At 40.2% G+C, this 25,926-nt stretch overlaps 1 protein-coding gene across 5 annotated transcripts in view; it reads right to left on the reverse strand.

Moving 5' to 3' along the window:
* LOC117351614 (C-terminal-binding protein 2) overlaps positions 1 to 25,926 on the reverse strand; it is a 130,352-nt gene that overhangs the window by 29,627 nt on the left and 74,799 nt on the right. The window contains exon 11 of one of the 5 annotated variants that reach the window (XM_033927148.1): positions 2,775 to 3,653. The exons of 1 other annotated variant lie outside the window; for it this stretch is intronic. In XM_033927148.1, the coding sequence (XP_033783039.1) occupies positions 3,629 to 3,653 (25 nt within the window). In that variant the 3' untranslated portion in view covers positions 2,775 to 3,628. Of the gene's footprint in view, positions 1 to 2,774; positions 3,654 to 22,291; positions 22,846 to 25,926 lie in introns of those variants that run through there. 3 more of the 5 variants (XR_004537489.1, XM_033927146.1, XR_004537490.1) reach the window with 3 other exon arrangements.

Genomic DNA, 25,926 nt, shown 5'->3' on the forward strand with positions numbered 1-25,926 from the left:
AGGTCAGATACCAGACGACTGGAAGAAAGCAAACGTCACACCAATTTTCAAAAAAGGATCGAGAGGAGAACCGGGCAACTATAGACCTGTGAGTCTTACGTCTGTCCCCGGCAAGATGATTGAATCACTGATCAAGGATAGCATTGTTCAGCACTTGGACACACACGACTTGATGAAACCCAGTCAACATGGATTCAGGAAAGGGAAATCGTGTTTGACGAATTTACTCCAATTCTTTGAGACCGTGAACGAGCAAATTGATAGTGGAAAGCCGGTGGACATAATATACTTGGATTTCCAGAAAGCGTTCGACAAAGTTCCACACGAAAGACTTCTCAGGAAACTACAAAGCCATGGCATAGAGGGAGATATACAAAGATGGATAGGCAAATGGCTGGAAAACCGAAAGCAGAGAGTGGGCATAAATGGGAAGTTCTCTGACTGGGAGAAAGTGACTAGTGGTGTACCCCAGGGCTCGGTACTTGGGCCGATCCTTTTTAATATTTATATCAATGACTTGGAAAACGGAACATCCAGTGAGATCATCAAGTTTGCAGACGACACAAAACTCTGCCGGGCAATCAGATCGCAGGAGGATAGTGAGGAACTCCAGAGCGATTTGTGTCGGTTAGAAAAATGGGCGGAGAAATGGCAAATGAGGTTCAACGTGGAGAAATGCAAGGTAATGCATTTAGGCAGTAAGAATAAGGAATACGAGTACAAAATGACAGGTGCAACTCTGGGAAAAAGTGAACAAGAAAGAGACCTGGGTGTACTGATAGATAGGACCCTGAAGCCGTCGGCACAATGCGCGGCAGCGGCAAAGAAGGCAAATAGAATGTTGGGCATGATAAAGAAAGGAATCTCGAGTAGATCGGAGAAAGTAATAATGCCGCTTTATAGGACAATGGTCAGACCTCACTTGGAATACTGCGTCCAACATTGGTCTCCCTACCTAAAGAAGGATATAAAACTGCTGGAGAGGGTGCAGAGACGAGCAACTAAACTAGTGAAGGGTATGGAGAAACTGGAATATGAGGATCGACTTAAAACACTGGGATTGTTCTCCCTTGAGAAAAGGAGACTGCGTGGGGATATGATCGAGACCTTCAAAATACTGAAAGGAATCGACAAAATAGAGCAGAGAAGATTATTTACATTGTCCAATTTGACACGGACAAGAGGACATGAAATGAAGCTAAGGGGGGACAAGTTCAGGACTAATGTCAGGAAGTTCTGCTTCACACAGAGAGTGGTGGACATCTGGAATACTCTCCCAGGGGAGATTATTGCGGAATCGACAGTCCTAGGCTTCAAAAGCAAACTAGATGCATATCTCCTTGAGAAAGGCATATAAAGATAGGGTGGCTATAAAATAAACCAGGTGTATACCTGGCGGGGCCTCCGCGTGTGCGGATCGCCGGACTTGATGGACCGAAGGTCTGATCCGGAGATGGCGCTTCTTATGTTCTTATGTTCTTAAAAAATTTAATTGTGGCATACGTAGACAGATTCAGCATTGTTTCAGCCAAGGGAGATCTTGCCTCACCAATCTGCTTGACTTCTTTGAAGATGTTAATAAACGTGGATAAAGGTGAGCCAGTTGATGCACTGTATCTAGATTTTCAGAAAGCTTTTAACAAAGTTCCTCATGAAAGGCTCCTGAGAAAATTAATGAGTCATGGAATAGGAGGCAATGTTCAGTGTGGATTAAGAATTGGTTATCGGATAGAAAACAGAGGGTAGGGTTAAATGGCCATTTTCTTAACAGAGGAGGGTAAATAGTGGCGTGCCGCAGGGATCTGTACTGGAACTGATACTATTTAACTTTTTTATAAATGATCTGGAAATTGGAACGATGAGTGAGGTGATTAAATTTACAGATGACACTAAACTGTTTAAAGTTGTTAAAATGCATGCAGATTGTGAAAAATTTCAGAGAGACCTTAGGAAATTGGAATGCTGGGCATCCAAATGCCAAATTAAATTTAATATGGAGAAATGCAAAGTGATTCACATTAGGAAGAATAACCCAAATCATAGTTACCAAATGCTAGGGTCCACCTTGGGGGGTTAGTGCCAAAGCGATCTGGGTGTCATTGTAGACAATACGATGAAACCTTGTGCCCAATGTGTGGTGGTAGCCAAAAAAACAAACAAGATGATAGGAATTATTTTAAAAGGGATGGTTAACGAGACTAAGAATGTTATAATGCCTCTGTATCGCTCCATGATGTGACTACACCTTGAGTATTGCATTAAAATCTAGTTGCCTTATCTCAAGAAAGATAGAAGAACTAGAAAAGGTCAAAGAAGAGTGACCAAGATAATAAAGGGAATGGAACTCCTCATATAAGGAAAGACTAAAAGTTAGGGCTCTTCAGTTTGGAAAAGAGAAGGCTTAGGGGAGATATGATTGAAGTCTACAAAATCCTGAGTGGAGCAGAATGGGTACTTTTCCTGCGCAGAATGACCTTCTTCTAAAGGTGGACCATATTTATTTGATGTCCAAATTGACAGCTTTGAGGACTGACACCTGTAGTTCTTTTTGTTGAACATGGCTTTCATATGGTTTATGGAGAGGCATCATTTGGGACAATGCATGTTTTGCTGCCTTCCTTACTCTTTGGCTTTGTATCACTCGGTAGGGGGGTTGTGGAACTTTTGGACGATGTTTTCTTTGTTGGCATTCAGCCTGTGTATTTTTCTGCTTTCTTGAACAAAAATTTTATTAAAAAAAAATAATAATTATATATATATATATATATATATATATATATTAGAATATTTCTGAACTTTTGTGCTAAGTTGTTTATATATATATTCATAATTTACAAGTTTTCATGTGTGGAAGACTTTGAATTGTTAGCACAACTTATAGAGGGATTGTGTGAAATCGTATTTTTATCTACAGACATGTTTAATATTTTTGTTAAGAACATAAGAATTGCCGCTGCTGGGTCAGACCAATGGTCCATCCTGTCCAGCAGTCCGCTCACGCGGCGGCCCCAAGGTCAAGACCAGTGCTCTAAATGAGTCCAGTCTCGCCAGTTTAGGGTTGAAGGTCAGAGGGAGACGGAAGAATAAATCTGGTTTCATAATTCCTACTTGGGCAATGTTTGTTTCAACTTCTGTCATCCTACTGCTGCTAGAAACAGATTAACTCAAATATTGACTCAGGAATTTCTCATTGTTGTTACAATTTCACTCTACACCTAAGGTGATATGTTTATAAACCGATCAGGATACATTTAGTTTTTGATATTTTTGGTATACAAAGTTGATAAACATCAGGTGCCAAGTAGAGTTTATTACTATTTTATTGTTACCTGGTGAATAAATTAAAGTAAATCTCAAACAGTTTTATCTAGGATTCAATTTTGTATTTTCACTTTTGTTAAGGTATAAAAATTCTGCAACAGCTGTTAATCACTTTCTAACATCTCATTACATTTCCAAGTATTTAGCCAGTAACTCTGGAGTAAAGCTGACCCAACACATACTGTGTTCATTTAAATCTCTGCAGGGCCATCGTACAGTAGGAACAATTTGATAAAGAGCATTGTCTCATGCTTGAGCTGTCTTCTGCAGATACATGGAGTGATGAAAAGTCCTTTCTGTCTGTGACCTAACGTTCCACCATGCTCACAGCTCTGCAAACAAGGAAAAAAGGGGGGGACAAAGTCCCTAGAAAAATTCAATTCATGTAACAGTGTTTTACCAGTAGTAAGCCTTCCTTTAAAAACTTATTTGTGCTCTTTGGGGCTGATTCTACAAACAGCACCTAAATCGGCCAGTGCTTAAAAAAATGATGCCAGCTGCGTATTGATCACACTTGGGTGCCGTTTCAGAATCGCAGCTAGCGGAGCCTATGTAAAAACTTAGGCACCTGAAATGTAGGTGAGGGTTTTAAAGGCAATTACTATTTTTTCAGCAATTACTGAGCCTATCAAGGGTATTTTGCCAATTAAGTCATGCTAGAATCAGCCCCTTTGTGCAGAAAAGATATTCACCCCGATTCACTAAAGTCAGTAATCATCGCTAAACCTGTTTTCACAGGTTTAGTGACGATCGCTGCTAACCGGCCCGATTCACAAAATGGCCCACCGCGTGTTTTTCCCCTCAATCACCCATTTTCCGATCCGTCCATGCAAATTTTTTAAACCCCATGCAAAATAGCCAAGCGATTGATTCACTTACATCGCTTGGCTATTTAGCATTGGGTTTTACGATCCTAAAACCCGACTGCTGTAGACCTGTTGGTAACTGTGTTACCGACAGGTCTGCCTGTTTTTTGACAGGTCTGCCTGGGGGTTTTTTCCCCATGGCACAGATATTTGTGTGTATTACACACGCAAAATATCTGCCCCATAAAAATGAAATCCCCCACCGCTCACAACGGCCCTTCCCCAAAGACCCCCAACAATCGTAACCTCCCCCGACATGCGGCGACTCACAAACAGTAGGAGGGATGCCCTCTCTCTCCTGCCATGACTCCCCACCAGCCCACCCGCTTCCCTGAAAAAACTGGCAGGAGGGATGCCCACTCCCTCCTGCCATCGCCCCCCCCTTGCCAAATCCCCCTCCCCCCGCACCAAAATGGCAGGAGGGATGCCCACTCCCCTCCCCAGTGTCCATACCTTGCATTGGGAGCAAACACCTCCTGCTCCTCCACCTGGTCTGCTATGCCACTGGGCTTTAGGCCCTTTCCCGGTGCATCATGTGATGCACAGGGAGGGGCCTAGTGCCCTGATTGGCTCAGACGCCTAATGCGGGAGGGGCCTGAGGTGTCTGAGCTAATCAGGAACTTCTTTAGTAAGGAGCCTAAGGAAGTCCCTGATTGGCCACTTTTCCTTAGGCTCCTTCCTAAGGAAGCCCCTGATTGGCTAAGTCGCCTCAGGCCACTCACATGATGCACCAGGAAGGGGCCTAAGGCCCAGTGGCGTAGCAGGCCATGCGTAGGAGCAGGAGTAGGAGGTGTCTGCGGTTCCTCATGCTCCCCAACGCAAGGTATGGACACCAGGGAGGGGAGTGGGCATCCTTCCTGCCAGTTTTTTTTCGGAGGAACAGTCACTCAGGGGGGGGGGGAGGGGGGGATTGTCGGCTTTTTGTAATGGGACAGATGGTGCATGTTTAAGTCGTGCAGAACATTTAAAAAAAGCAGAAGCCCTGACAGCAGTGACATGAGGCTGCTTCTCCTATCACTACTGTCAGGGCTCTTCACCGACTCAATCGCTTACTGAGCAATTGAGTGGGTGAGTTTACATGCAAATGATTTGCACCTCCGTGTAAATCAATTGCATGCAAACTTGACAGTGAATCAATCACTTTTTGAAAATCAGCCAGAGAATTGGCCAACAGCGACTGAGTCGCTATCTTTAGTGAATCTGGGCCATTATGTTGTGGGCAGTGCTAGGATGGGCTTATTTTTTGTTATTTTTCTCTGTTATCTGATCATCTCACCTCACCAAAAGCTTGAAAGGTATTGGTATATAAGAAATAAAATTATTATTATTATTATTATTATTACAATAGAACATGTTGTAATCCAGTACCCTCCCAATCCAACATCTCTCCCACCCCAGTACAACAGCAAACACATCTGATTTCCAGCCTCTGAACTGTATAAGTGCAAGAATTTCATTTTGAAATTCCAGTGACTATTTTGAGTCCCAACTAGCACTGCAGACTACAGGATCTTCAAAGAGAGAGTTAAGGTTGGCAGATATAAAGTATGCCTGAACCTCAAAGCACCACCAACCTACCACAAATCACTCTCTAAACTGGAAAAAGGAGAGGAGGAATAAAAGTGAGACAATGCACAAGGAGGAATGTGCATTTAAGATGTTAGAGGTGGGATTGACCATCCTTCTTAACACAGGGAGCAGTGAATACATTGACTGTAAGACCTGCAACAACCACAATAGGTAATCATCCCTCTTCCTCCTGTTAGAACTACATTACTGTCAATAAAATAACTGACATGCTGTCAACATTCATACAAACTTTACATAATCTGGACAGAATTATATAATGCTACTACAAGACTGACGAGTTGGATGCTGAGTGACTTCACTATGTCAAGTTTGGCACAAGCGAGAACTGCATGATGCAAAAAGGAAGCAGCCAGAGACAGTAAAATGGTCATCAAGGTCAGCTAGCCTAATGGGAAATCTTTGGGGTATTCAGTGGATAGAGCTCGCTAGCTTCCTGGTTAACCAGGGCCAACCTGGGGGAGGGGAGTGTAACAGAAGGGAGATGATGGGATAAAGGAGAAAAACTGAGGTGGCGTACAGTTCATACATTTTAGTGTTCTTATTACTTTGTAAATTATCTCTCATCTCTTTTTTTTCTCTTTCTTTATTATTTGACCTAAGGGCCACAACGTGAGCGGACTGCTAGGCACGATGGACCACTGGTCTGACCCAGCAGCTGTAATTATTATGTATAACTAGCAACACACATAAAACTGTGAGTTCAATTCCCACTACAGCTCCTTGTGACCCTATGCAAAGTTACTTAACTCACCATTGCCCCATTCTCAAAAACTTTAGATTGCGATCTCACTAAGGAAAGAGAAGTACCTGCATATAGTAAATGAAAACCACTTTGGTTGTTCCACAGAAAAGCAGTTTATCAAATGTATTACCCTTACAAAGAGGGGGAAATATGGGAGAGAGGAGGAAAGGATGATGTCAGGGGAAAGGAAAATAAGATAGTGAAAGAGGGAGAGAGAGGAACGATAACATAACTATTTTTATTCTGCAAAACCTTCCAGTTCTATATGGATAGCAAAATAAGAAAAATTGCACAAACACAGTGACTAACAAAATTGTAATCAATATAACAAAGCATATCAACCAGCCATCTTTACTTCCCAAGAAAACTTTTAAACAAACATGTCTTCAGTAACTTTCTAAAATGAAAATATGAAACAGAGGTACGTATGAATGGGCGAAACTCAGATTCCCAGATAGCTGTCTGATAAGAAAGTATCGCCCATGACGTGTCTTGTAAACACAGCTTTTGGGCAAGGGAAATGTAAAAAGACAAAATTACACTGTGAATGTAAAGGAGTAAAAAAAAAATGATCCATTAAAATTAATCTGGTAGCAAAGCATACAACACTTTGAAGCAAAAACAACAGAATTAAAAAATAGCCCACGCTTCCACTGGAAGCCAATGTAATTCATGAAGCTAAGGCGTTACATGTTCAATTCTTTCCAAAATTAAGCAAACAGCAGTGTTCTGAATCCAAGTGAGCTTTTTAAAATGCTTCTTACAGCCTGCTAGATAGACTATATTACAACAGTCAAGAGACAGTATAGAGAGACACGTAACCAGTAGAAGAAAGAAAGTGTTGATGCCCCTGTACAGGTCGTTGGCGAGACCCCAATTGGAGTATTATGTTCAATTTTGGAGACCATATCTGGCAAAGGACATAAGAAGACTTGACATGGTTCAGAAAAAGGTGATGAAAATGGTAGGAGGTTTGCACCAAAAGGTATATGAGGAGAGATTGAGAACATAAGAACAGCCGCTGCTGGGTCAGACCAGTGGTCCATCGCGTCCAGCAGTCTGCTCACACGGCGGCCCCCAGGTCAAAGACCAGTGCCCTAACCGAGACCAGCCCTACATGCATTCGTTCTGTTTCAGCAGGAACTTGTCCAACCTTGTCTTGAATCCCTGGAGAGTGTTTTCCCTTATAACAGACTCTGGAAGAGCATTCCAGTTCTCTACCACTCTCTGGGTGAAGAAGAACTTCCTTACGTTTGTACGGAATCTATCCCCTTTTAATTTTAGAGAGTGCCCTCGTTCTCTCTACCTTGGAGACGGTGAACAACCTGTCTTTATCTACTAAGTCTATTCCCTTTATTATCTTGAATGTTTTGATCATGTCCCCTCTCAGTATCCTCTTTTCAAGGGAGAATAGGCCTAGCTTCTCTAATCTCTCACTGTATGGCAACTCCTCTAACCCCTTAACTATTTTAGTCACTCTTCTCTGGACCCTTTCGAGTAGTACCGTGTCCTTCTTGATGTACGGTGACCAGTGCTGCACACAGTATTCCAGGTGAGTTCATACCATGGCCCGGTACAGCGGCATGATAACCTTCTCCGATCTGTTCGTAATCTCCTTAATCATTCCTAGCATTCTGTTCGCCCTTTCTGCCGCCGCCACGCATTGCGCAGATGGCTTCATTGACTTGACAACCAGTACTCCCCAAGTATTTTTCCTGGGGGGTCTCTCCAAGTACCGCCCCGGACATCTTGTATTCGTGTATGGGATTTTTGATACCAACATGCATTACCTTACACTTATCCACGTTGAACCTCATTTGCCATGTCGATGCCCATTTTTCGAGCATGGTTATGTCGCATTGCAGATCTTCACAATCCCCATGCGTCTTCACTACTCTGAATAACTTCGCATCGTCTGCAAATTTAATCACCTCACTCGTCATACCCATTTCCAGATCATTTATGAATATGTTGAAGAGCACGGGTCCAAGCACCAAGCCCTGCGGCACCCCACTGGTGACGATCTTCCAGTCTGAGTATTGTCCATTTACCCCCACTCTCTATTCGCTAGCCAGTTTTTAATCCACGTATTTCACCCTCTATTCCATGATTCTCAAATTTCCGAAGTAGTTGTTCATGCGGAACCTTGTCTAACGACTTCTGAAAATCCTGATATACAATGTCAACTGGGTCACCCTTGTCTATCTGCCTGTTTACTCCCTCGAAGAAGTGCAGCAAGTTTGTCAAGCAAGATCATCCTTTGCTGAAGCTGTGCTGACTGGTCCTCATCAGATCGTGTCCGTCAAGGTGATCAATGATGCGGTCTTTTATCAGTGCCTCTACCATCTTTCCTGGTACCGAGGTCAGACTCACCGGTCTGTAGTTTCCCGGATCTTCCCTTAATCCTTTTTGAAGATTGGCGTAACATTCGCCACCTTCCAGTCTTCCGGAATCTTTCCCAATTTGATCGACAGATTGGCTATTAGTTGAAGCAGTTCAGCTATAGTCCCTTTCAGTTCCTTAATAAACCTCGGATGGATGCCATCCGGTCCTGAGGATCTGTCGCTCTTAAGCCTATCAATCTGCCTGCATACTTCTTCTAGACCAGGGATCTCAAAGTCCCTCCTTGAGGGCCACAATCCAGTCGAGTTTTCAGGATTTCCCTAATGAATATGCATTGAAAGCAGTGCATGCACATAGATCTCATGCATATTCATTGGGGAAATCCTGAAAACCCGACTGGATTGCGGCTCTCAAGGAGGGACTTTGAGATCCCTGTTCTAGACTGACCGTCAACATTGTCAGTTTCCCATCTTCGCCTCCAGCGTGTAGCTTGTCGGATTCCGGTATGTTGCGTATATCCTCTTTGGTAAGTACAGATGCAAAAAAATGTGTTCAGTTTATTGGCGATGATTTTGTCCTCCTTTAGCACTCCCTTTATTCCATGATCTTCCAACGGTCCCTAAATATGTATTTTGTACACCGTGCTGTTGGCAAATCGAAGCGTGGTTAAAACTTTTAATAAACAAACATATATCCTAGGCCTAGAGGAAAGGCAGGACAGGGGAGATAAGTTCCATTGAGCATAAACGCATTTACAAAGCACAGAATTCATTTGATTTTGCATTGTTAGATTTCAATCTAAAACTACTCCCAAAAGTTTTAACACAGGTACAATAGTATACACTACTGTATTTTCCAAGGCTGCAGAGCAGGGATGGTATGCATCTATCAAAGAAGGGAAGAAGTGTCTTTGGCAGCAGGCTGGCTAATCTACTAAAGAGGTCTTTAAACTAGAAGTGATAGGTAAGTATAAGCCCTCAGGTAAGTAAATCACTGAATACCTCTACACCAGTGACTCGCAAACTTTACAAATCCGCAGCACTTTAAACGTGGTGGCTGCAGCTCGAGGCATCCGGAAGTGCGCGAACATCAATGTGATGACATCATGCACAGGTGTGACAATCATGTCAACGTCCATGCATTTGTAAAGGCCCTCTAGATGTGGCCCTGAGCCGCTAGTGGGGGGTGCTGGAAGGGAAGATGCGTGGAGAGCGCTAGTGCCTGTTGACCGCCTACAGAATGTGCCTCTTGCCACAAGAGGCATGTCCTGTAGGCAGTCAGCCAGCACTGGTGCCTCTTCTCCTCCCCAGCGTCTTGCGGCACACCTGGAAACTCAGGCGACACACAGTTTGCAATACACTACTTTATACGAATGGGGGGAAAGGGGGCAATGTCCGGAAAGCAGTTAAAGAAACAAGATTCTGGATCTAGAAGTTGTGATGGAAGAAGATGAGATGGATATGGATCATGGAGACGTGGCTCACAGAGAACCATGACTAGGATAAAGTTATACCAGACTATAATCTGTTCAGGAAAGAAAGGATAGGAAGAAAAGAAGGGGGAGTAGTGTTATATGTTAAAGATCATATTAAAGCCACACAATTGCAGGATCTGTAGGGCAAGGAAGAGGCATTGTGGATCAATTTGGAAAGAGGGAATGGTATCCTGGATTTTCTACAAGAAGAACTGTTCCAGCAGTTGGTAATGGAACCCACATGGGATGGGGTCATACTGGACTCAGTGCTTACAAACGGGGAAAGTGTTTCTGATGTTACAGAGGGTGATCATCAATCTAATCTAATCTAATCTAATCCTTAGGTTTGTATACCGCATCATCTCCACGTTCGTAGAGCTCGGCGCGGTTTACAGTGGAAGAAATAGGAAGGAACTACAACAGAGGGTTAGAGGTAGAAGTGTGAAGAAAATTTAAAGGACTTGGGATGCCAAGTAATAAGAGTTTCCTTGATTCCTAAATTGGAGGGAGATTTACATTTTTGTGAAAAGTCAGGTTTTCAAATGTGTGCGGAAAACTTGGAGGGAGCTCAAGTTCCGAAGAGGGGAGTTAAGGTTGTTCTAGAGCTCAGTGATTTTGAAGTGGAGGGAGGTCCCTAGCTTTCCTGTGTGGGATATGCCTTTTAGCGAGGGGAAGGATAGTTTTAATTTGTGGGAGGATCCGGTGGTATTAGGGTTTGAGGAATTCCAAGAAAGAGGGATAAGGGGAGGGAGGATACCATGTAGAATTTTGAAAGCTAAACAGGCGCATTTATAGTGGACCCTGGCGATAATCGGAAGCCAGTGGAGCTTGGCCAGGAGCTGGGAGACATGGTCAAATTTACTTTTAGCGAAGATGAGCTTGGCCGCGGCATTCTGAATCTGTTGGAGTCTGTGGCATCCAGTGATCACTGCAAACTACGGTTTAATATTAAGACGGGCGTAGTGAGGGCTCATTCAAGAGTAAAGGTTCTAGACTTTAAAGAAACCAACTTTGTTTGGATGGGGGATTACATCAAGGAATTGTTGTCTGGATGGGAACGTCTGGAAGGAATTGAAATGCAGTGGGCAAAACTGAAAGCAGTTATTTCTAAGGGCGACAAACCTTTTTATGAGGCAAGTAAGTAAAAGTAAGAGGAAAAGAAAGCTACTTTGGTTCTCAAAATTAGTAGCTGAGAAGATAAGGAATAAGAGGTTAGCTTTCATAAACTACAAAAGACCAAAGAAAGAGGAACACAGGCAAAAATATCTGGAAAAGTTAAGAGAGGCTGGTAAAGTAGTCAGGAAAGCAAAGATTTAGATTGAAGAAAAAATAGCTGACATGGTAAAACAGGGAGATAAAACATATTTTAGATATATCAGTGATAGGAAGAAGTACAAAAGTAGCATTGTGAGACTCAAAGGTGAAGGGGAGAAATATGTAGAAGCTGATAAAAAAAAAAAAGACTGAATTGCTTAAATATTTCTATTCTGTTTTCACAGATGAAGCTCCGGGAGCAGGACCGCAGAACATAGTAATATAGTAGATGACAGCAGATAAAGACCTGAATGGTCCATCCAGTCTGCCCAACCTGATTTTTTCTTCTTAGCCATATCTGGGCAAGAATCCAAAGCTCTGCCTGATACTGTGCTTAGGTTCCAATTACTGAAGTCTCCGTCAAAGCTCGCTCCAGCCCATCTACACCATCCCAGCCATTGACGCCCTTCCCAGGCCATCCAGAAGACAAACATGAATAGGGATGGATGAGTGGTAGACCCTGATTGATTTTCAGAGGGTTGTGTTTGTGAGGAGCTAGCTAAAATAAATGTAGGCAAAGTGATGGGCCCGGATGGTGTACATCCGAGGGTAATGAAGGGACTTAGTGAAGTTCTGGTGGCTCTGCTGACTGACCTTTTCAATGCTTCTCTAGAGTATGTGGTACCAGAGATCTGGAGAAGGGCAGATGTGGTCCCTCTACACAAAAGTGGAAGAAAGAAGTAGGAAATTACAGGTCGGTAAATCTGACTTCTGTAGTAAGCAAATTAATAGAAAGGCTTTTAAAACAAAGAATGGTGAAGTTTCTGGAATTTCATAGATTACTGGACCGAAGGCAACATGGATTCACTAGAGGTAAGTCTTCACAGACAAATCTGATCAATTTCTTTGACTGGGTGACCAGAGAATTGTATAAATGGAGTACGCTAGATGTGGTGTATGTAGATTTTAGCAAAGAAAATAAACTAAGTGCCCACGGGGAACTGGTTGACTGGAAGACGACAGAAGGTAGAGGTCAATGGAGATCACTCTGAGGAAAGGGATGTTACATAGTAACATAGTAAATAACGGCAGATAAAAGACCCAAATGATCCATCCAGTCTGACCAACCATACACTCTATAAATTAATGTTTTAATTTAAATTGTCCTTTTTCTTAGATATTTCTGGCCCAGAAACCCAGAGCTGTGCCCGAAACTGTGTTTAGGTCCCATCTACTGGGGGTCTCTTATCAAAGCTTACTCCAGCCCATCTACACCATCCCAGCCGTCTAAGCTCTCCACAGCGCATCCTCAACTGAATGGCCATATATGGGACACAGGCCATAAAAGTCTGCCCAGTACTGGCCTTAGTTCTTCAATATATACCCATTATTTTCTTATTAGAGATCCTCTGTGTTCATCCCATGCTCTGTCACCATTTTCCTCTTCACCAGCTCCCTCGACAATGCATTCCAGGCATCAACCACCCTCTTTGTAAAGAAGAATTTCCTAACATTACTCTTGAGTCTACCACCACTCAACCTCAAATTATGCCCTCTGGTTTTACCATTTTCCTTTCTATGGAAAATATTTTGTTCTATGTTAAAACCTTTCAAGTATTTGAATGTCTGAATCATATCTTCCCCTGTCCCTCCTTTCTTCTAGGGCAGGGGTAGGCAATTCCGATCCTCGAGAGCCAGAGCAAGGTTAGGTTTTCAGGATATCCACAATGAATATTTACGAGATGGATTTGCATGCACTGCTTCCTTGAGATGCAAATCTATCTCATGCATATTTACTGTGGATATCCTGAAAACCTGACCTGGTTCCGGCTCTCGAGGACCGGAATTGCCTACCCTTGTTCTAGGGTATACATATTCAGGGCTTCCTTTCTCTCCTCATACATTTTTTGGTGCAAACCTCCTACCATTTTCATCACCTTTCTCTGGACTGCTTTAAGTCTTCTTATGTCCTTTGCTAGATATGGTCTCCAAAACTGAACACAATACTCCAAATGGGGCCTTACCAATGACCTGTACAAACAACGACCTTTTCTTCTACTGGTTACACCTCTCTCTATACAAGCCTAGCATCCTTCTGGCAACAGCCACCACCTTGTCACACTGTTTCTTTGCCTTTAGATCTTCAGACACTACCACCCCAAGGTCCCTTTCTCCATCTGTGCATATCAGCCTCTCATCTTCCAGCAAATATGGCTCCTTCCGATTTCTAATCCCTAATTGCATTACTCTGCATTTCTTTGCATTGAATTTTAGTTGCCAGATATTAAACCATTCAACTTCTGCAGATCTTTTTCCATGTTTTCCACTCCCTCCTTGGTGCCTATTCTTGTTACGAATCTTGCATTATCTACAAAAAGGCAAATCTTTCCTTCTAACCCTTCGGCAATGTCGTTCAAACATATTGAATAGTATCGGCCCCAGCATCGATCCTTGAGGAACTCCACTACTCACCTTTCCTTCCTCTGAGCGAATTCCATTAACCACCACCCTCTAGCGTCTTGTTTGTCAAACAGTTTCTAATCCAGTTCACCACTTTGGGTCCTAGCTTTAGCCAGTCAAGTTTGTTCAAGAGCCTCCTATCAGGAACCATGTCAAAGACTGCTGAAATCTAAGTAAATTACATCTAGCATACTGTATGTCCTTGATCCAATTCTCTGGTCACCCAAACCAAAAATTCAATCAGATTCATTTAGTACAATTTACCTTTAGTAAAACCATGTTGCCTCGGTTCCTATAACCCATTAGAGTCTAAGAATTTTACTATCTTTTCTTTCAGCAACGCTTCCATTACTTTTCCAATAACCAAAGTGAGGCTTACCGGCCTGTAGTTTCCCACTTCATCTCTGCGATCACTTTTGTGAATAGGGACCACATCTGCTCTTCTCCAATCCCCAGGAACCACTCTTGTCTCCAGAGATTTGTTAAACAAACCTTTAGTAGGACCCGCCAGAACTACTGAGCTACCTCAATATCCTGTAATGGATCCCGTCCGGTCCCACTGCTCTGTCCACCTTCAATTTTTCATGTTGTTCATAAACACTTTCTTCCGTGAATGGTGCAGTATCTACTCCATTCCAGTGTGTAACTTTACCAATCTCGGTCCTTTCTCCAGGATTTTTTTCCGTGAACACAGAACAGAAGTATTTGTTTAGCATGTTTGCTTTTTCCTCATCACTCTCCACATATCGGTTCATAGCATCTTTTAGTCTCGCAGTTCCATTTTTCATCTTCCTCCTTTCACTAATATATCTGAAAAAAATGGTTGTCTCCCTTTTTTACATTTTTAGCCATTTGCTCTTCAGCTTTTGCCAGATGTATCTCTCTCTCTTGACTTGTTTCACCTGGTAGTCCTTTCTGTTCTCTTCTTGAGCTTTTTAAATATTTTTCCTTTTTTTTCTCCGCCACTAGTTTAGAGAACTATATCAGTTTCCTTTTTCTCTTGTTTTTATTTATTTTCTTCACATAAAAGTCAGTAGCCATTTTTATTGCTCCTTTCAGCTTAGACCACTTTTTTCCCCACTTCTTTTATGTCCTCCCGTCCTAACGGCTCTTTCTTAAGGTACTCTCCCATTTTACTAAACTCTGTACATTTTAAATCTAGGACTATGAGTTGTATGTGGTTACCCTCCATTTTAGCTCTTATATCAAACCAAAGAGTTTTATGATCACTACTTCCCAGGTGGACATCCATTTGTGAGGACTAGATCCAATATAGCTTTTCCCTCGTGGGTTCTGTCACTATTTGTCTGAGTAGAGCCTCTTGAAAGGCATCCACAATCTCCTTATTTCTTTCCGATTCTGCAAATGGAACTTTCCAGTCCACATCTGGTAGATTGAAATCATCTAAACAGCAGCACCTCCTCTTTCTTTCCAAACTTTTGAATATCTGCAATCAGATCTTTATCAATTTGCTGCAATTGAGTCAGAGTCCTGTAGACCAGTGGTTCCCAACCCTGTCCTGGAGGACCACCAGGCCAATCAGGTTTTCAGGCTAGCCCTAATGAATATGCATGAGAGAGATTTGCATATAATGGAAGTGATAGGCATGCAAATCTGCTCCATGCATATTCATTAGGGCTAGCCTGAAAACCCGATTGGCCTGGTGGTCCTCTAGGACAGGGTTGGGAACCATTGCTGTAGACTACACCCATGTAGACAGAAGTTCCATCTTCTCTTTTCAGAGTGATCTTATCGCTTCTTCCTCTCCCCAGATTCCCTGCATTTCAGTAACTTGGATCTCAATCTTTACATAGAGAGCTGCTACTCCACCTTTTTGACCATCTCTGTCCTTCCTAAAAAGATTATATCCCCGTATGTTTGCATCCCATCCTTGGAATTCACTGTACCATGTCTCTGTGATAGCAACAATATCCAGGTCTGCCTCTAACATCAGGGCTTGCAGATCATGAACTTTGTTGCTTAGACTGCAAGCTTTTGTGGTCTTTGCTTTCCAGCTATCTTTCAGTGGTAAACTCATTTTTTGTATAGTTTTTTTTGTTTTGTTTCGCTTCCTGTTGAATTGCTAAGAAGTGAGTTACTAATATTGTTTACATTGCTATCTTTAGTACCATCACATATTGTCTTTTGCTAGGGGTGGCCTCCATAATTGTCCTTCATATATACGTCACCCACACCTTTTAGTTTAAATGTCTAGAAACATATTGTCTAAATTTCTCAACAATGATTCTTTTTCCTGCTATAATATGATGTAGCTCATTACATATAGTCTCATCTTTACATGTATTTCCCCATTATCCTATGTACCCAAAGCCTTCTTGATGACACCAGGCTGTTTTTTTAACTCTTTCCTCTCCCGTTCTATATGTAGGCAGTACTTCTGAAAAAGTTACAGTTTTTACAAAAGGTTTTAAGCCCTTTCCTAGCTCCCAAAAAGCTTTCTGCGCTGTAAGTGGGGAGTTGATGGCCAGGTCATTTGTTCCCAAATGGATGATATCAGCTTTAGAATTATTAGTTTCTTAGTACTCATGGTAGCCAAGGATCTTGGGAGACACTTTGTGTTCTAAGGTTAATGCCTCTGATGATAGAATCCCTTAAAAGCAATAATTTTCTGGATTGAGCTTTCTTACTTTTCCTTTGGGGGTGCTTTTCTTCATGAGTTACCTTTACTGGTTCTGATTCCATTTCAGTTCTTTTTTTGCACTGCAATGCTCTAATGGAGCAAAAGAATTCTATAGGTGCAACTGTGCGGGTGGATGTTTCTGTGTCACATGTCGTAGTCTACCTGACCCTACTGTGATCCATTTATTCTTTGATTGCATTACTCTAAGGCAGTAGTTGTACATTGGTATGACTCTGTGAAGTGATGGAAGCTTCTTTGATTGCATCCAATTCCTGCTTAAGATTACAGAGCTCCTCCTTAATACTAGAAAGCTGATGAGATGGGGTAAGCCCTAAATCTCCTTAGAACTAAAGCACCACAATGATTGCACTGAATAAAAGTCATCCTGATTGGTTAGTATGGGAACTGACTGATATATAGACAATCCAATAGTCAAGAATACTTATCAGTAGCAAACCCAGGAGTGGGTGGGTCGGACAATAAGTTCTTAATTCGACAAAGAACTAACCAGATGAGAATTAGGTATACAGGTAGTGTAAGCACAGGGATGGGGTGAGGGGTGGGTGGAAGAGTATAGGCAACCAGAGAACTGTGAGCTATGTTAGATATGAAACCTATCTCCAATTTTATTTTCAATTAAAACACCTTTCTATAACTCTGTTTGCAATAGAGCCTGCCTCCATTCAAAAGGCGGGGAGAGGAAGCTAGCACAAATATTTATCTAATAACTTTATTTCTTTAAAAGTATCTAGTTTCTACCAAGGCTGGCAGTAACAGATTTAACAGTTTTGAAAAGTTAGTCTAAACTGTTTGCACAGATTCTGATTAAGATAAAAGATTGAAATGGTTTAGGGGTTTGTTTTTTGAGAAAGCACATAAATTAACAGCAACAGAATAGATAATAACAAACCCAAAAACAGCAGTAAAAGATTAGCCAGCTTCAAATATGTTACTAGTGATGTGCCTCAAGGTTCTGTTTTTGGGCCTCCTCTTAACATTTTTCTAAGCAATATTGCTAAAGGGCTGTTAGGTAAGATTTGACTCTTTGCAGATGATACCGAAATCTGCAATAGAGTTGACACCCCGGATGGTGTGAATAAACATGAGAAAGGACCTAGCAAAGCTTGAAGAATGGTCTGAAATTTGATAGCTAAAAGTTTAATGCAAAGTCATGCATTTGGGCTGCAAAAACCCGAGGGAATGGTACAGTTTAGAGGGTGAAGAACTTATGTGCATGACAGAGTGGGACTTGTAATGATCTTAAGGTGGCCAAACAGGTTGAAAAAGCAATAGTGAAAGCTAGAAGGATGCATAGGAAGAGGTATGGCCAATAGGAAAAAGGAGGTATAAATGCCCCTGTATAAGACTCTGCTGAGACCTCATTTAGAATTTTGTGTACAATTCTGGAGACCACATCTTCAAAAATATATAAAAAGGATGCAGTTGGTCCAGAGGAAGGCTACTAAAATGGATGTCATTGTAGACAATATGATGAAATCTTCCACCCAATATGCAGCGTCGGCCAAAAAAGCAAACAGGATGCTAGGAATTATTTAAAAAAGGATGGTTAACAAGACTAAGAATGTTATAATGCCTCTGTATCGCTCCATGGTGCAACCTCACCTAGAGTATTGCGTTCAATTCTGTCTCCTATCTCAAGAAAGATATAGCAGCACTAGAAAAAGTTCAAAGAAGAGTGACCAAGATGATAAAGGGGTTAGAACTCCTCTCGTTTGAGGACAGATAAAATAGTTAGGGCTCTTCAGCTTGGAAAATATACAGCTGAGGGGAGATATAACTGAAGCCTAAAAAATCCTGAGTGAAGTAGAACGAGTACAAGTGGATTGATTTTTCACTCCATCAAAAATTAGGGGACACTCAAAGTAATAGGGAAATACTTTAAAAACAAATAGGATGAAATATTTTTTCACTAAGAGAATAGTTTAAACTCTGGAAAGCATTGCTAGAAGTAATGGTAAGAGCAGATAGCTTAGCTGGTCTTAAGAAACGTTTGGACAATTTCCTGGAGAAAAAGTCCATAGTCTGTAATTGAAAAAGACATGGGGGAAACCACTGCTTGATTAGTAGCATGGAATGTTGCTACTCTTTGGGTTTTTGCTAGGTACTAGTGACCTGGATTGGCCACCATGAGAACAATCTGAAACATCATCACAACCTGAAACATCATCATTCGTTTTCTCAACTTAAATGGTGTGTTCTCGAACAAATCCCCAATACATTCAGGGGGAAAAGCAAGCTCAATTATTGACAAGAGAAAACTTTTGGATCTTCACTCTAAAGGCATTTTTCTCGTATGGACTAAATGAAAATGTAGATAAATGTTTTACTTAAACAGCCATATTTTTCCATTCATTTCTGTCCTTTGACGTCATTACGTTTAGTACGTTGCAATGGGCGGGGCTCTAGGGTTGTTCTTAAAAGGGCCCCTCCTTTTTGTTTTTTTCAGTGCCAGCGTGATTGTGCCACGGCCCTTGTAGCGCTTTGGACCTCTCATTAGATTCTGGCTCTTCAGTTTACCATACTTAATACAATGTATTGGTGACTTTGTTGTCTCCCTCCTGATGAGGAAATTGAAACAGGATCTGTTGAGCGGAGATACAACGCGGATGAGTATCCGCATTTGATTGACAAACTCCAGCTGTTTGAGCTAAGTACTTTAATTTATTCTTACTTCGTGGGGTGGATTGTTTCTGCCCTACGTTTTATTTTATCATAGATTGAACCATTCAACAAGTGGTCGTTCCAGCTGGAAGTTACAGTGATTTTTTTAGTATTAAGTTTTGCCCACGGATATTTTCACTTGTTTTTGTTTTTTGACTCTGTTTTTTACATCTCATTATCGTCATTGTGGACACTCTCTCACATTCATTTTCACCAAGGATATTCAATATAAAGATTCACTTACATTTTATCACTATTGGCATCTGGACAGTGACAGTGATTTGGACTATTTTGTGGTTTCTATTGATTGGTTTGATTCAGTATTTTTTATTTTTTTATCCTTTTTCATTTAGGATTTTGGGATGTGTTCTTCTTTTTTGGGGGGTGTTTCTTTAACTTCCCTGCTCACTTATATCGTCTCCTGCTGTTTCTTCTTCGGTTATGCATATGCACTTGATTGATCCACAAGCTTATCAACATATTATAAAAAAGTACGATGATGTACGGGGCAGGATTTATTTACACCTTGGTCTAAGTGTGTATCACTTAATAAATACCTGCCTGGGGCTATTGGTCATCACAAGGGAAAATTAAGCCCGTACTGAGTATTGCTCTGTGGTTTGTATTATTATTATTTTTGGCCTTATTTAAGGACCTAGTTGGTGGTGCACGTTTCATACCGTCGAAGATTCAGATTATGGTGATCATATAAGATATACCAATTTTTTGGATTCGGATTAATTGTTACCATTGGTAATTTTTGGTTTTTTTCTGGCTGACACTCTGTATAAGCCAGGTAGTAAAGCAAATTTTAATAAATTAGAAAGTAAACTACTGTTAATGAACAATATGGTTGGATTAATGAGGAATGTGATTATGTTGAGACCACAATAATAATAAAACCAATCTTCAATAGGAGGAAATTTTTTTTTCACTATTGCAACAGTGTGTATTGGCAGTGAGACATTTGGTCCTGCCCACCTGTGTGACATCATCACCTGCTTGACTCCCAAGTTATAAATGCCCTGTAGAGGGGTTTTCTAAAAATATATATTATTTTAGTTTTAATTTGTGAAGAAAATGATTTGGCTACCTTGGGTTCAATGTATCCCCTGTTTTTGATCCAAGTTTATTTTTCTTCTTTTGATAGATTTTATGAGCATCAAAAAGTACACTCTACCAATTTTAGAGACAATGTAAATCTTACTGATTGTTCTATATTAGAGTAGGCAATCAAGTTTCAAGTTTAATTAATTTTAATATATCGACCATCGACTTGCACCTAGCCGATTTACAATGCTAAAAATGAAAGATTAAAATAAATTATAGGGGGAGGGGAAATGTGAACATTAAGTGGATAAATTACAGATACGAACATGAGCTTGAGGGTGAAGGGGAGGGGAAGTTAATAATTACATCATTAAAAACAAATTAAAAAAGGGAAGGGGGAGGATATAACATCAGGAAAGGGGATCGCTTCTTAAAAGCGGTTCATATTTATTTTGCTAACTGTTGGAAGGAAACAGATGCTATGGTATGCGTCTTGGAATAAGAACATTTTTAGTTTAATCTTTAATTTGTCAAGTGAATTTTCGAGGCAGAGTTGAGGTGGCATGGTGTTCCATAAAGTTGGAGGTATAACGGAAAAATTCATTTTTCTAGTGTAGTACAATTATTTGATGGAAGGTATGGTCAATAAATTCTGATCAGCCGATCTAAGGGTCAGGGAGGGCAAAAAAGGATGATGAGTTTATCAAGAAAAGGTGGGAGACGCAAAAGTTTGATTTTGAAGACCAGCATTAAAGTTTTAAAGGTGAGACGGTGGGTAATGGGTAGTCAGTGGGCTTCTTGAATAAGAGGAGTAACATGATCATATTTCCCAACCTTATAGATAAGATTGATTGCCGTATTTTGAATGAGCTGCAGACGACGTAATTCTTTTTGGGTAATTCTGTTATATAGAGAGTTACAGTAATCTAAATGAGAGATGACCAGTGAATGAATGAGGGTTGTGATAGCATCAGTTTCAAGAATTGAGATTATGGAATGAATGAGCCGAAGTTTGTGGAAACAGGCTTTTACGACGGAGCTTATCTGGTCATGAAAGGTTAAATCTTTGTCTAGAATAACTCAGAGCAATTTTATTTTTGATTCCATTTTTACCAGGCAAGATTTAATAAAGATTTGTCCATTTATCATTTCATTGTTCCTGATCGGGAAGAGTATACCACAGGATTTATTGATGTTGAGGGAAAGTTTATTTATGTGGAGCCAGTCACTGATTTTGTCTAGTTTGGTATTAATTTCTTGTATTTCGCTAATATTTGAAGAATCAAGAGGGTGAAGAAGTTGGATGTCGTCTGCGTAAGCAAATATAGTAAAGCCAATGGACTGAGCTAGAGTGACAAAAGAGGGGCAAGAAAAATATTGAATAGTAAAGGAGAAAGAATAGAGCCTTGAGGAACGCCGAAGGTTTGAATAATGAGAGATGAGATTTTCTCTTTCGAGTAGAGAATGACACGGTGACAAAATTCATCACCGTTCCCGTCCTCGCGGTTAACCGCGGGAAATAATCCCATGTCATTTTTTAGTGTCTATTTCAGCCTCAGTCCTTCTATACCAGCATTCTTCAAAGCAAAGCTTGCGGGTCAGTGGTTGTGGCCATTCATACTCTGATTCTTCCCTCTCTCCTTAAAGAATGACATGAAGATGGTTTACCGTGGTTATCCGCGGGGACGGGGACGGTGATAAATTTTGTCACCGTGTCATTCTCTACTTTCAAGTAGACTTTGAAATTACGGTCTTTGAAGTAGGAGGTAAACTATGAGAGGAATAGGAGAACTAATACTGTTAAAAATCAGTTACCTATTCCTCTGAAATCTTAATTTTCTTGTAGAAATGAAAAGATACTTTTTGAATGTTATTATTTTAATGCACACTCTGTTTGTAACAAAATCACTACTCATAGAGAAATCAATTGGAGATCATAATGTAGGCCTTGCAGTTATTGTGGGGAAAAATGCATACTCAAAAGTATTTAAAAAAACAAGACCTACAGGTCACATACATACTCCTGAATTCCTTGATTAGACTGTAAGCTCTATTAAGCAGGGATTGTCTCTTACATGTTTAATGTACAGCACTGTGTACATCTAGCAGCACTATAGAAATTGTAAGTAGTAGGATACCAGATCTGGATCTGCCTCATGTTATTAATATTTGCCCGATTCCACAACAAAAGGGAAAAACACAACCCCACGTATAATAATGCAAAACAGAAAAAAGAGTGGGGAAAAGACACAGTCGGCCAACCTCAAGGACAATCAATTTATTAGAAATATATAAATAGCTAAAACATATACAAGAAATTATGCAAGCCTAACAGACAGTCTTTCAATCCTTTTTGTACTGGAACCCAACACGGTCCGTGTTTCGGCTTGAAAAGCCTTCCTCAGGGGTGTATAAATGAAATCTATAAAACAAAACAAAAAAAAATGTATCTTCACATACGTATAAATAATAACAATACATAAAAATGAACTAAATGAAAAAGGGATTATCATGAAGGGACTAAGGAGAGCAATGTTGTCCTTGAGGCTGGCCAACTGTCTCTTCCCCATTAATATTTGCCCACCAAGTTATAAAGTAATTAATTGTCCACAACAGAATAAGGGAGGGCTTAGAATTAGTTTATAAGATTTTTTTCTCCGTTATGATGGTTGATAATCATATTAACTCTTAATTTGGAATAATGCTATGCAAATTTCAATTGTCCTCTAACAAAGGTACTTTAGGTCTTTGTTGACTTGTAGTCCTCAGGTCACTGGGCTAAGACATGACAGAAATCATATGAATTTTATCTTTAGAGATTTCATTATTTGAAGTGATTTAAATCTTAATTTGGAGGATAAGTGATTCTATTGTTAATCAATTTTTGGATTTTCTTACATCTCTTAATACTGTTATAGGACTTCTTTCTCCTACCAATGTTAAAAGGTCATTCACTTGATTTTATTGTTTTCTTAAGTGGGGAAAAGCTTTTTGGTTAACCACCTAGCCTGGAAACGAATTGCCTGGTCCAAACATGTTTTATTAATTTTATCCTTAATATTCCAGTTAAGGAAAATTCAAATCACCCTAATGATTCAATTTTTAGAAGGGATAAAATTGATTCTAATGTATTTTGGCAGGAAATTGATAAATTAATTAGATTATTAACTAGCTGAGATAATTTGATGTTGCATTCTTGGAATTCAAAAATGACTTGTGTCATTACTAATATTGCACCTGGAAAACAGAAAAGAGCCGATAAAAAACTGTAGTATCTGAAATTGTTAGCAATATTAAAAAGATTATTTAGAAAGACAAAAGATTTTGGTGAAAAACAAACTCAATACTATGAATCCTAGCATTCATTGTTTAAAAGGTACAAAAAGGCTATTTATGAGGCTAAAAATAATTACTACTCTCATGTTGTACAAAAAGTAGAGAACTCATCTAAAACTCTTTATGATATTTAATAAAATGGTCAGGTCACTTCAACTCCTGATTCGGTGCCAAAATCAGCTACTGATTTAGCTATATTTTTCAATCTAAAATGGAGAAAATCAGGAATATGTTCAATCCTAAAGCATTAAACTATGTGCAGTCTGATATTTTGAATAATAGGTTGATTGACGATACCCCATGAGATAAGACTCTGGGATAAATTTATTCCAGTGGCTGAAAGGTTAGTCACTAAAACATCTTTCAAAGAAGACTTGCCCTTTTGCTAATCATGTGTTAGAAACTGGGTTTTATCCTGATAATATTGCAGAAATAGTATAGACTCCCATCCCTAAATCAGCAGGTGCTGATCTTATAATGGCTGATAATTACTGTCCGGTAGCGGACATTCCTTGGCTTGCTACATTTTTTTTTACTTTTTCAACTCATCATGATATCTTGCATTCTACACAACATGGTTTCTGTTTGCCCCTTGCTGAATTTGGTATCCGAGTCAATTTTGAGTAAAGGAAAAGATGCAACTCTTCTTCAGTTTCATATTTCTACTGCGTTTGATTATCATAGATTATTGGTCTATAGGCTTAGTGAAATGGGTATTTCTGGCAGTGTCCTCAAATGGTTTAAGGAGTTCTTGAGCAAAAGATCTTACAAAATTTTTGAAGAAGGGTGATCATCTCAAGGGTGATCATCTCCTTGGTGACCTGGTTGTGGCGTGCCGCAGAACTCACCACTGTCTCCATTGCTATTTAATATCTATTTGAGAGCATTGGGTGACTGTCAGCAAAGGGGATGTATGTTCTCTTGTAGCAGTTGATTTTTTTTAATGTGTTATGCCCTGCACCAGACACCTTTCCTCAAACCCTTGAATTATTATTGCAGAATATTAGAGTAGTTGAAGTTTGAACTAAAGATAACTTTCACAAATTAAATAAGCAGAAAACTAAAATCATCTGGTTTGGCAAACAGGATCTGTTCCACAGAAGAAAATTACTTTAAAAACTGGAGAAGATGATAAAGGGGATGGAACTCCTCTCATATGAGGAAAAACTAAAACGGTTAGGGCTCTTCAGCTTGAAAAAGAAATGGCTGAGGGGAGATAGGATTGAAGTCTACAAAATCCTGAGTGGAGTAGAACAGGTACAAGTGGATCGATTTTTCACTCCATCAAAAATTGTCCCCTAGTCTTTGTAATTTTTGATGGAGTGATGGAGTGCTGATTTTGCTCAAGAACATCTTCTCGAAGTTACACGGAAATACTTTTAAAACCAATTGGAGAAAATTTTTTTTTCACTCAGAGAATACTTAAGCTCTGGAACGCGTTGCCAGAGGATGTGGTAAGAGCGGATAGCGTAGCTGGTTTTAAGAAAGGTTTGGACAAGTTCCTGGAGGAAAAGTCCATAGTCTGTTATTGAGAAAGACATGGGGGAAGCCACTGCTTGCCCTGTATTGGTAGCATGGAATATTGCTATACCTTGGATTTTGACTAGGTACTAGTGACCTGGATTGGACACTGTGAGAATGGGCTACTGGGCTTGATGACCACTGGTCTGACCCAGTAAGGCTATTCTTATGTAAGTCCTCCAGATAAACAACAAATCTAAAGTTGTTTTGGATTCAAAATTGACTACGGAAGAGCAAATAATTTTTGTAGTTAAAAAATTGTCTTTTAAATTGAGGCAGTTAAGGACTATTAATATCTCAAGCAATGTTATTACCCCATATAGATTACTGCAACTCTTTGTATGAAGGCATTGCACTGAATCTTAAGAATAGATTACATATGTTGCAGAACACAGTGGCTAGGCTGATCTTTGGAGTGGGGAGGTCTGATAGAGCTTCTTCACTCTTGAAAGATCTCCACTGGTTGCCTATTCAGTTCAGAATAATGTTTTAAAATTGCTTGCCTGGTTTTTAAATCTTTGTCAGTGCAGAATCCATGTTATAGTTAATTATTTTTAGGCTTTGCAAAGTTTTAATGAACTGCAGTCTTCCAACAGACATTTTCTTTCTTATCCTACTTAAACAAAACATTGCCAGTCGTCATTCA

This window comes from Geotrypetes seraphini, chromosome 18 (genome assembly GCF_902459505.1).
Source record: "Geotrypetes seraphini chromosome 18, aGeoSer1.1, whole genome shotgun sequence".
Taxonomy (NCBI): Eukaryota; Metazoa; Chordata; class Amphibia; order Gymnophiona; family Dermophiidae; genus Geotrypetes; species Geotrypetes seraphini.